The 12,134-nt window shown below is 36.1% G+C and overlaps 2 protein-coding genes across 2 annotated transcripts; one reads left to right on the forward strand and one right to left on the reverse strand.

Annotated features, from left to right (window-relative positions):
- Nucleotides 1-735: 735 nt before the first annotated feature.
- LOC145070360 (codeine O-demethylase-like) lies at nucleotides 736-2,486 on the forward strand. The gene is made up of 4 exons (XM_079017290.1): nucleotides 736-1,067; nucleotides 1,361-1,608; nucleotides 1,695-2,022; nucleotides 2,091-2,486. Exons 1-4 carry the CDS (start codon nucleotides 834-836, stop codon nucleotides 2,325-2,327), a joined length of 1,047 nt encoding a protein of 348 aa, XP_078873416.1. The 5' UTR covers nucleotides 736-833; the 3' UTR covers nucleotides 2,328-2,486.
- A 138-nt stretch (nucleotides 2,487-2,624) lies between these two features.
- On the reverse strand, nucleotides 2,625-6,128 carry LOC145068921 (pyrophosphate-energized vacuolar membrane proton pump-like). The gene is made up of 7 exons (XM_079015892.1): nucleotides 5,686-6,128; nucleotides 4,631-5,205; nucleotides 4,168-4,547; nucleotides 3,687-4,104; nucleotides 3,218-3,628; nucleotides 3,083-3,142; nucleotides 2,625-3,007 (listed from the first exon to the last, which is right to left on the reverse strand). The coding sequence occupies exons 1-7, from the start codon at nucleotides 5,930-5,932 to the stop codon at nucleotides 2,801-2,803; spliced, it is 2,298 nt and encodes a 765-aa protein (XP_078872018.1). The 5' UTR covers nucleotides 5,933-6,128; the 3' UTR covers nucleotides 2,625-2,800.
- Nucleotides 6,129-12,134: the final 6,006 nt, after the last annotated feature.

Consider the following 12,134-nt stretch of genomic DNA (forward strand, 5'->3'; position numbering starts at 1 on the left):
AGGACTGGTCAATAATGTACATTTAGCAACGAAATAGTGCATAACGTTAAAAGATGGAAACGATCTAAAAGAGTAATATAGTTCTCATTTTGTACACGTTTAGTTGGTATTAATATTAGAACCATTATGGCTAATATAAGTTCTTCACCTGATGTGATGTGATGTAATGTAATTGATATTGCTATTGAATGAAGTTGTTATTGGTATTAAATTTAGTTGGTATTGTACTATAACAACTATTAATATCAAAGGCACAATGTTATTAATGATATATGATTCTATTGCCCGGACTAGCCACATATGATAACAACTCATTAATGATTGTCATAACGTTTATGTCACGTGAACAAAACAGGAAGAAGTCATTCATAAGGACTGGATGGACGAGTATAAAAACAACAAAGACTTATTTGAAAAGAAAAATAATAATAATTAAATGTATACAAATTGAAAACTTAACGTGAAATAGCTGGTCATAAGGCTTGAATGTGAAAAAAAAAAAAAAAAAAAAAAACATATACAATTATTTTACAAATTAAAAACTATATTATTTTTTTAAGTCGTTTATGAGGCCAAAGATTTTAACGATGTTGCAAGCACTTCAATGACATATAATTTTCTAGCAGTGAACGCTGCACGAATTTTTGCTAATGGGATTGTAAATATTAAAGTAAAAAGTAAAAAAAAAAATGTGTTATGATATTATATCCATGACTTTGACTGTTTGACATGCGTGCCGTTGACCAAAAACATCTTAGAAGAAGAACATCAAATGAGGTAATCGAATTCTGTTGGCTCCCGATACAAAATCAACGCTTTGCTACACCATCGCCATGGTTGATTCCCAGTCTCAAACCAAACAAGTTCAAGAAATAGCGGCGGACTATAACCACCTGCCGAAAAGATACATCCGTAAACAAGATGAAGAGTACGGTAGCCTCAACAACACCGGTGTGTCGTCTCCGATCACTGAGCATATCCCTGTTATTGATATTAGCATCTTAACTTCATCTCCTTCGGAGCTCGATAAGCTCAAATCAGCTGTTAGCTCTTGGGGCTGCTTTCAGGTTTCTCTCTCTATCTCTCTCGATATCATATATCTTGGCCCCGAACACTTGATCTGCGGGATAACTATCTGTTATTGATCAATCGATCGACATGATATCTGCAACTGTAGATCTAATTCAATCCACCGGTTGTAAATTTAGGGACGATTTTAACATTTAGGCTTTATCAGTTTGAATGTAACAACCAGTTTCAGATTTAATGAATCGATTTTTTATTTAGGAACCAATCAATCTGGTGCCATATCTTGTAAATTCTTTTAAAGAAATTTTTTTGAAACTCAATTGGTTTTCAGGCAATTAACCATGGAATTGAAAGTTGGTTTTTGGAGAAAGTTAGAGAAATCAGCAAACTGTTCTTCGGGTTATCAATGGAGGAGAAAAAGAAATACATGAGAGCAAAAAATGATCTCGAAGGGTATGGAAATGACATGGTTCTCTCACATAACCAGACTCTTGATTGGACTGATAGGCTTTACCTCACTGTTCTTCCAAAACACCAACAAAAGCTTCAATTCTGGCCTCAAGATCCCTCTCACTTCAGGTAAAATAAACATACTTGATCTCAATTGCTGAAATGGGATTTTGACTTATTGTAATATATTATGTAATTGCGATGACATATCTCAGGGAGGTTCTTGATGAATATAGCTGTAAGATAGATTCGATCAATAAACTTGTGCTTAAAGCCCTTGCTAGATCATTAGATTTGGAGGAGAATTGTTTCTTGAATCAATATGAGACAAATTCAACAATGAATGCAAGATTTAACTACTACCCTCCATGTCAATGGCCTGAAAAAGTTTTAGGAGTGAAACCACATGCAGATGGGTCAGCAATCACAGTTTTGTTGCAGGATAAAGAAGTCGAAGGGCTTCAAATCTTGAAAGATGATGAATGGGTTGGAGTTCCTATTGTCCATGATGCCCTAACCATTAACATTGGGGATCAACTCGAGGTAATAAATGAATTTTGATGGATTTTGTATGATGTACGAAGTTTGATTTTGAGAAAATGTATGTGTAGATAATGAGTAATGGGGTGTTCAAGAGTCCTGTGCACAGAGTGTTTGTGAACTCAAAAAGTGAAAGGATGACTTTGGCGATGTTTTGCATGCCTCAAACGGAAAAGGATATTGGAGTTGTTGATGAGCTTGTTACGTGTGAAAGACCAAGGTTATACAAGAATGTCACGTTTACTACCGACTTTTTTTTCAAGAATTATCAACAAGGTAGAAGAGCCATTGATGCTTGCAAGATTTGAAACATATGGAATCCATCAAAATATTAAAGAAATTAAATTGTCTTTGGTTTGGTTGGTAGAGGATAAAATGTTATTTCCAATTTGTTTTTTGGTTGATGTCAAAAGAATTGAATTATAAATTATACTTGTTAATTAATCAAAATACTTGTTTTTCTTTTCTTTCTTGTTTTTTAGAAAGATATTGATTAGACAAAAAGACAAATCAGAGAAATTTTGAGCAAATGGGCTGAGGAAGAGTGATAATTACACCTAAAATAAATATACCAACAAAAGTCACTTGCTATTCTCATTCCAAGTACGGAGAAAATCGGATAAATTTGGGTTTATATCTTATTGCTAAGGTTTCAAATTGGTATAATGAAAAAGTCTAATAGCTAAAACAAAAATATGTTTAAAAAAAACAGTTTCAAGAGTCTCTTAAAATATATATATCCGAGTGTTATAAACTCCAAAAAATAAAAATAAAAAATTATTTAAAAAAACTTGAAGAGAAGACCACCATGAGTAGCAAAAAATGGTGCAAAAACGAGGGATTCAACAGCCATGAGTTTGATAAGGATATTTAGCGACGGCCCGGAAGTGTCCTTTAAAGGGTCGCCAACCGTGTCACCAATCACAGCCGCCTTGTGTGGGTCCGACCCTTTGGGGCCCAGTGTTCGCGCATGTTCAGAAGCACCAGCCTAAAACAAAGTTATCCACTTTTTCTTTAAAAAAAAAAAAAAAAGGAAAGGATGTTTTTATAATTTTAATAATACCTCGATATATTTCTTGGCATTATCCCAAGCACCACCGGTGTTTGATGCAGATATAGCAATCTATATTAAGTTAAAAACACATGAGAAATGCATGATGAGTAAAAACGTCATTTGGGTCAAATGACTAATGATAACCTGAACGCCGGAGATAAGAGATCCGGCAAGAAGACCGGAAAGCGTTTCGACACCAAAGAAAATCCCAACAATGAGAGGAGTAAGCATAACAAGGGCGCCAGGTGGAATCATCTCTTGAATGGATGCATCGGTTGATATTTGAACACAAGTTGCATAATCAGGTTTTGTACTTCCTTCCATGAGGCCTGGAATTGTATTGAATTGCCTCCTGACTTCCTCCACCATTTTAAGCGCTGCACTTCCAACACTCCTCATTGTCATGGCTGAAAACCAGTAAGGAAGCATCGCTCCCACCAACAAACCAATGAAAACTTTCGGTGTCAAAACATCAACCGTTATGATCTCCGCTCTGCTCACAAACGCACCGAATAGAGCCAACGATACAAGAGCCGCTGACCCGATTGCAAAACCCTACAAATAACCCGACAAATTAATCGCTAAATTAATGAAGGAATACTTGAATTGCTACCTTTCCGATGGCGGCAGTAGTGTTTCCGGCGGCGTCAAGGGCGTCGGTACGTTCGCGAATCCGGTGGCTCATCCCGGCCATTTCGGCGATGCCGCCTGCGTTATCACTGATCGGACCGTATGCATCGATGGCTAAACCGGTGGCGATGGTGCTCAGCATTCCGAGGGCGGCAACGGCGACGCCGTACATGGCGGCGAAAGTGAAACTAACATAAATACTTATTGCGATTGCGAAGATCGGAATGATACATGACTTGTACCCCAAAGCAAGCCCGAAGATTACATTTGTCGCCGCCCCTGTACGGCATGAATCCGCCACGTCCTGGACCGGGCTGTATGCGTTGCTGGTGAAGTATTCGGTTACAAACCCGATTATAAGCCCGGCCCATAAACCGACACTAACACATAAGAATAATTGCCTGCAAAACCCAGAAAGACATGAAATTTTGTATCCAATTTGTGAGACTAAATTTGAAAATTACCAGTTGCGAACTTCTTTCTGGATTCCAAAATTGAAGATGGTGAAGGAGGGAGGAAGGGCAACCCAACTAACGAGTGCTATACCCATAGTCATCAAGATGGTGGAAATTATGAGTTGGTATTTTAAAGCGGGTTCGATTTCTTTAACAGTTTTGATTTCGAAAAAGTCAGTGGCGAAAAGGGTAGTGAGCAAACAAACAAGAATACCAATGGAACTCACAAGGAGAGGATACATCATTGAAGTGAAATCATGATTGTTACCAAATGAGGAAATGGAAGCAACTACAAGAGCTGCACATGATGACTCAGCATATGACCCGAAAAGATCGGATCCCATACCAGCAATATCCCCAACATTGTCACCAACATTGTCTGCAATAACCTGCAACGAAAAGATTTTTAAGCCATGTTAATTTGAAGATAGATGGGTGCTGAAATTAGATTAAAAAGTAAAGACTGACTTACTGCAGGGTTTCTTGGGTCATCTTCTGGAATGTTCCTTTCTACCTTGCCAACAAGATCCGCCCCAACATCAGCGGCTTTGGTGTATATTCCACCACCAACTCGACCAAAGAGTGCCATGGAAGATCCACCAAGTCCATAACCAGTTATGGCTTCAAAAAGGCCTTCCCAATCATCACCATAATAAAGTTTAAACAAATTGATGGTGATATACAGAACAAGGAGACCATTTGCAGCTAGGAGAAACCCCATGACAGCACCAGAACGAAAAGCAACAATAAAAGCCTTCCCTACTCCCTTTCTTGCTTCAAGGGTAGTTCTGACATTTGCATAGGTAGCAATTTTCATTCCAAGGTAGCCAGATATGACTGAGGTGATGCCACCTAGTAGAAAGGATATGGTGCTGAAGATGGCAGTTGCAAGTGCAGGTTTACAGAGCTTGCTGCTATCGTATGTGCATTGTTGGTCACTGGTGCTGAAACCCTCAATGGAGCCCAGGAATACAAAGATTAGAACAGCAAAAACAGCCATGAAAACACTAACGTATTGGTATTCAGTGAAGAGGAAGGAAGTTGCTCCTGTAATAACAATAAATGTCTATAAGGATACATACACTTGTAACAATTCAACACCACACGCAACTCTAAAAAGCTAGAGTATGTGTAAACTAGAAAGCTACATCAGAATCACATCCTATATTGCTTAGTAGAGAATTCATCCACAGAAAAAAAAATTAATGCAAGATGAGCTTGTCGAAATAAATTAAGAAGTATAACTAGAGATTTATGATTTATGATGTAAAATGGAAAGAAAACAAATATAACGCATGGAAGAGAGTGCTATAAATGAGTATAAAGGAAGAATAAGGAAGATTTCTTCTAATCATGATGTAAAACTCATTTGTAGATGAAATTTACTAACGTGGAACATGATTACACAGAGAGAATAAGAATAATGATAACAAATCATTCCAGTTTTCGAGATTTGATCGAGAAATCAAAATCACCGAGATGACACCAATAATTAACGATCTATAGGAAATAAAACAATCGCAATACCTTCGGCAATAGCGTTCTGAATTTCGGCACATTTACGAACAACGGTGTGGTCATTGACGCCTTCTTCTTCCTCGATCAAGGATTCAGCGTACCCATGCCTGCCGCCACCGGCGAAAGGCTTCTCCGGCGAGAGCTTGATTTTGGCGACAAGGCACCATTGGATGAGAGAGAAGAGAATTCCTATGACGGCGCAGACTGGGATTACGATTTCGGTGCCGAGATCTGGGAGAATTGTTGACGTCCCCATGGCCGTGATAGCGGAGGAGGACGGATCTCCGACGAGAAAAACGAACAAAATGAAATTTGGTAAAAGAGACGAAAACTGAAGCAAAATGAAGGCCGGGTGGATGGGTGGCAATGCAGGTTCCGGCAAGGAAGGTTAGATGGAGACGATGTTACCGTGTATATATAGATACAGATATATGAATGTATAATAAATTCAGAAAAGATAGAAAATCGAGCGGGTATGAAATTGATGTCTGTTCATGCTATAACTCTTTACATCTATTGGGATGTTTACCAAAACAGTCCCTATCAAAAATAAATTTACAAAAATGGTCTCTCTAAATTACACCATGATCCCTATTTTAATAGAAAATTACATAAATGACTCCTACATAGAAAACAATTTACAAAAAAAGGTCTATATGATTTACAGAATGGGTCCCTCCTGTGCAGAATTATTTTTATAGGAATAGTCCCTCCCTAATAACAAATTTATGAATATAGTTCCTAAGTTTCATAAGTTATAGATATGGTCCCTTTCTATTATCAAATTTACATAAATGGTCCTTATTTTTCACAAAATTATAAAAATGTTTCCAACTTTTAACAAAATTACATAAATAATCCCTACCAAAAGTATATTGCTCCTACATTTCACAAAACTACAGAAACACTTAGTGTCTAATAACATTTTACATAAATGTTTCGTGTCTAATAATAAATTTACAGAAATATTTAATACTACATTCGTCCTAAATTGATAGTCCATTTTTGACTTTTGAAGTCTTTTTTTTAAACTTTGACCTTAAATATTTTTGTGTTTGATAAATAATATTTGATGCAAAATATATGAATGGATTGTATATATTTTAAATGTTTTTTCATTGTTATAAATTTTATCCAGTAATATATAATACAAATAAAAATATTTAAGGTCAAAGTTAAAGAAAAAAGACTTCATAAGTCAAAAGTGGACTATCAATGTTAGACGGAAGGAGTATATAAGAGTACAATAGAAAAATTATATGAAAATTATAAGATTTATAAACCCAATACAAGGCCACTCCTCTAGTTACTCTTCTTTATATGAGAATAATTACATAAAATAATGTAATATACCTTTTGCTTCACTATGTAATATGATATTTTATTTTATTTTTTTTAATTTATTATCTGAAATTTGATCATAACTGTTGGATATATTTTAAAAAAAATACAAAAATAGCCATTTTTCTTTATTAATTTAAAAAATAATAATAATAAAATTTTTAGGCAAATGAATAAAATAACCAACGAAATCGTAGTTTATCTAACCTAACCTACGATTCCATTAAAGGGGTTGTGATTTCATGGTCAATTAGCTCGGGATATCTAAACCCTTAGAAAAAATTTCAACCTCATTTTTCCACTTTTCAAGGGTTAGGAAATCCCTTTGATATCTACATATGAATTTCCTCTTAATATGTAACACAATGTTTCGATTCGTTTCATAATGCGGGGTCGTGACCTGAAGATCAAGTATCATAAGGCTTCAGGCTTTGGGAAAGAGATGTTTAGACCCATTTGGATGTGCGTAATGTGGATTACGGGATCCAAGAGTTTGGTTTATGTTGGAGTCAAAGGGTAAAATAGCAAAAAGTGATTTTCAGACTTCTTAATATGGATTTTTGTTTGGGAATTATTTAGTCAAAGATATCCAGATAATATTGTAAGGCTCTTTAATACCTTTATGTGGATATAAAGATCGTCGAATACGGAGTTGAAATGAAGAAGTTATGATCGTTTGAAGTTATGAATGTTTTGGGCTTAGTCTAGTACGTTGGACGTATAGGATGTACGATGGGCATACTAGGCAAACTTGGAGTACATTAGGCATACCTGGAGTACAATGGGCGTACATGACTAGTACCCAAACCCTATTTTTTCGTGGTTTAAGCCATATTTAAGCTCCTTAACTTCCCTAAACCCATTCTATTCTCATCCTCCACCTCTCCAACACCCTCCCTTGAAACCCTAACCCTAGTTTGAGCCATTTGAGAAGTGTTGGTTGCATTAGATCTTGTAGATCCAGACTTTGTTCACCTTGATCTTTCTTCAAGAGGTATAAAGCTTGAATCTTGATGATGTATTTGTTAGATCTAGCTAGTTTTGGGTGTTATGAGCTTTTGGTCACTTTAGTGTATAAAGTTTAGATCTTGAAAGTTGGCGACCTTGTTATGGATAAAGTTGGAAACTTTATCCATCTAAACATCATATTGATTCAGATCTAAAGGTTGTAGACTTCAACTTAATGGATTAAGTTGCAAAAGACGCACTTTTGGTCCCTTTGAGATTTAAAGACTAGATCTTGGTTGTTTGGACCATTCTGAAACTTTATCCATTATAGAGTTATTAGGAACCATAAAAATGTAATCTTGGACCTTAGTTTCCTTCCATGCACGAGCTAGGTTGTCTTAAAGAGTTAAGAAGTTAGGATATTTGGTATTGAGCACTTAATAACCATTTAAGATCATAAAGTTGTAAACTTTATGATTAAAAACATCATTTGAGGGCTAGATCTAGATTTTTGGACGAATGAGCTTAAGGATTAAGCTCTTAATGTGAAGAAAGGGTGGCAGTTGCGTACGTTGGACATACCAAATGGGACGCTGCACGTACCCCTCAATTCTAGTCAAACGTGTAGTACGCCCCTCGTACCTGTTGCGTATGCCCAATGTACTCACCGAGTTGACCCGATTGACTTTGACTTTAACCAGGAGTTTGACCTAGGGGTATTTTGGGTATATTTATTATAAGTTAAGTTTGGTTATGTTCTAATGAGTAGGTGACCAGTAGAGCTGATGTTCTAAGCAATTTCGTGTTCAACGATCTTTCCGGTTGAGAGGTGAGTCTCCTCACTAGATTCATGGGTCGAAGGCACCAATGCCAATCCATTACTTTGTTATGTAGAATGCTAGTCATCTGTGTGATACTTGCATGAAAGACCAGGATCTGAACCCTGACAATTGTATGAAAGACTAGGATCTGGTCCTGGAAATTCTATGAAAGACCATGATCTGGCCCCTAACACTTGTATGTAAGACCGGGATTTGGTCATCGACATTGCTAGGAAAGACCATGATTTGGCCCATGGTAGGAAATGATTGTAAGACTATGATTTGACCCATAGCATTCACTTTCTTATGTATGGTATGTGGTATTTTGGGGAACTTACTAAGCTTTGTGCTTACAGTTTTATGTTTATAGTTTCAGGCACTTCCAGTACGAAAGGGAAGGACTCGACGTGACTATATCGCATCCACCAGAGTTTTCCGCATTTGGCAACTTTCAGTATTTACTATGATGTTTAAATAATATATTCACTTTGATCGGTTTTGGAACAACTTGTTTCTATGGTTTATTGTTTTAAAAATGAAAATCTCACTATGAATTTTTGGGACGTTACAAGTTGGTATCAGAGCCTTGGTTTGAGGGATTCAGACACACTCTTGGGTATATTTGAACTCAAAATGAGAAATTGGTAATCTTTTGAAGGAAAATAAGTTTCTAAAAAGATTTTTATAAAGAAAATAAGTTTCTGAACATATTTTTATAAAGAAAAAAGGGGGTGTGATGTGTGTAATCAGTCGAGCTCAAGTAAGTTGTCACACCCCAAAACCAAGAATGGCGGAAACGTTCCGGGGTGGAGGACGTCATGTGAAGTATCATAACAGTGTAAAGTAGTAAACAAGCAACAACATCATCCATTGCATTAAAAGTAAAGTTTAATGCATGTGTGTTCTTTCATAACGTACAATAATAAAAATAAGTAATCAAAACATGACGAGTCTTGATTGTGCTCCGTCTTCTCAAGGCCTGGACATCGTACCTGTCTAACTGGTGACCTGAGAATACAAGTTATTTTGAAAGCGAGTATCAGCCTAAAGCTGGTGAATTCATAAGTATTTAAGTGTCATTGTCTTGTTTGGAAAACTGTCATGATTGTCTGGCAAATCTTTAAATGTAACAATTGATATAAGTTTGAAAATCCTAGAAAATCCCTTATTTCCTACAAGTATGAAATGTAGTCTTCTACCAAGACCCGAATGTTCTGTAAGTAAAATGATAGTTTTTCCTTTCTATTGACTAGTAATAAAGTACTTAGTCTAACTCCTCGTTTATGTGAAAGTATCACAAAATAAAGTAAATAGGAAAAAGTATATGATAGTCTTCTACCAAGACTTAAATGTTCTGTAAGTAAAATGATAGTTTTTCCTTTCTATTGACTAGTACTAAAGTACTTAGTCTAACTCCTCGTTTATGTGAAAGTATCACAAAATAAAGTAAACAGGAAAAAGTATAATCATGTAAGTGTTAGCCGGAGGTACTGGTGCTAACAAGTACTTAGTCTAACTACTCGTTTATGTGAAGATATCACAAAATAAAGTAATAGGAAATATGTAATAATGTAAGTGTTAGCCGGAGGTACTGGTGCTAAAAAGTACTTAGTCTAACTACTCGTTTATGTGAAGATATCACAAAATAAAGTAATAGGAAATATGTAATAATGTAAGTGTTAGCCGGAGGTACTGGTGCTAACAAGTACTTAGTCTAACTACTCGTTTATGTGAAGATATCACAAAATAAAGTAATAGGAAATATGTAATAATGTAAGTGTTAGCCGGAGGTACTAGTGCTAACAATACATCACGGTAAGCGAAATAAATAACCTACTGAACATCCGAAGATTGTCCGATTAACCTCTATAGCGAACAGTAGGTTCCAGGAATGGTTAGTCCCGTAATTGGCCCCTAATAATAGTAATAACAACCTAATGAACATCCAAAGATTGTCCAATTAGCCTCTGTGGCGAACAGTAGGTTCCAGGAATGGTTAGTCCCGTAATTGACTCCCGTTGACCAGGGATAGGCAGGACGATTTACTGAAGGTACTAATAATTCATCCTAAAGAACCAAGGTTCAAGTATTCATGTAAGTATACATAGGTAATTGTATCTACGTAAAGGTATTCATGTAATGTGTGCATGTAAGCGTATTCATGTATCATGTAAGCATATGTAAAGGTACTCATGTATCAGGTAATGTACTCGTAAAGACTCATGAATGAACTGACTCTTGTGTGATTCCTTGTAATGGGAATAATGTTTGATATCTTCTAACTATCCCTATGATAATTAACTGGAAAGTAATTGGTTGTTCAAGTAGTTTTATACACCCTTACTATACAAGAGTGTGGGAAGAACCGGATGAAAGATGAAACTATAATCTCAAAACATTTATATGAACATAAGTGTGTAAGTATAGTTTTGATCAAGTAGGTAAAAGAAATGGTTTTGTAAGATATCTAAGAGTTTTGAAATTATAATAAAGAGTGAATTTATGTCATTTTAAATAAACATTTCAAAGTAATACTTTTGATAACGTGTTTTTAAGATAGGAAACCATTTCATGTATCACCTTTTGACGTTTGTGAAATCTACTGAGTGAAAACACAGTTATAAAATACATATGATTGATTTAATAACATACTGTTTTCTACTTGTATTCCCCCCCCCCCCATTAAAGCATTTAAAATCATTTAAAACATTGATTAAGGGGTATGAACTCACCTGTTGCGGGTGATACGAATGAACTGAAGAGGTAGGACTGCTAGGTGTCAAGTGAAGTCTTGAACACACTTACGATCCTAGTTAACATATAATTTCACATATATGTAACAAATTAGTCTATAAAAAACTAATAAACAAGTCAAGACACCCTAGGACATGCTAAACACCTTTATCAAGTGTTATTAGCCTCTAGGATTGCATCTAAGTGTTTGTAGGGGAAGCTATTGTGTGTAGGGCTCAAGGAATACTCCACCATGAGGTTCACGGCCCTAATGACCCTACTAAGTGAGTTTACGGTCGTAAACTCATGAGTTTACAGCCGTAATCTCACACTTATGTTACCATTTAATGTTTGATATAAGGCCCTAATAAGCATTTCTACTTAATGGCTTGGTCTATGGAAGAGTTTAGGGCATAATATAACTCCTTTTAGGAGTTTACGGACCTGGGACCATATTCCCTTGGAGTTTACGGCCATAAACTCCCTTGGAATGATGTTTTTGATGCTTTCAAGTCCCATACTCACATAGGATATGTTCTAGGCAATTGTTCAAGGTCTTAGGAGGAATTATGGCACTATTTGGCACCATTTATTTGAGTTCACGGCCCTAGAACC

The sequence above is a fragment of the Lactuca serriola genome, chromosome 8 (assembly GCF_051521515.1).
Source record: "Lactuca serriola cultivar US96UC23 chromosome 8, Lser_US96UC23_V15, whole genome shotgun sequence".
In the NCBI taxonomy this organism is placed as follows: Eukaryota; Viridiplantae; Streptophyta; class Magnoliopsida; order Asterales; family Asteraceae; genus Lactuca; species Lactuca serriola.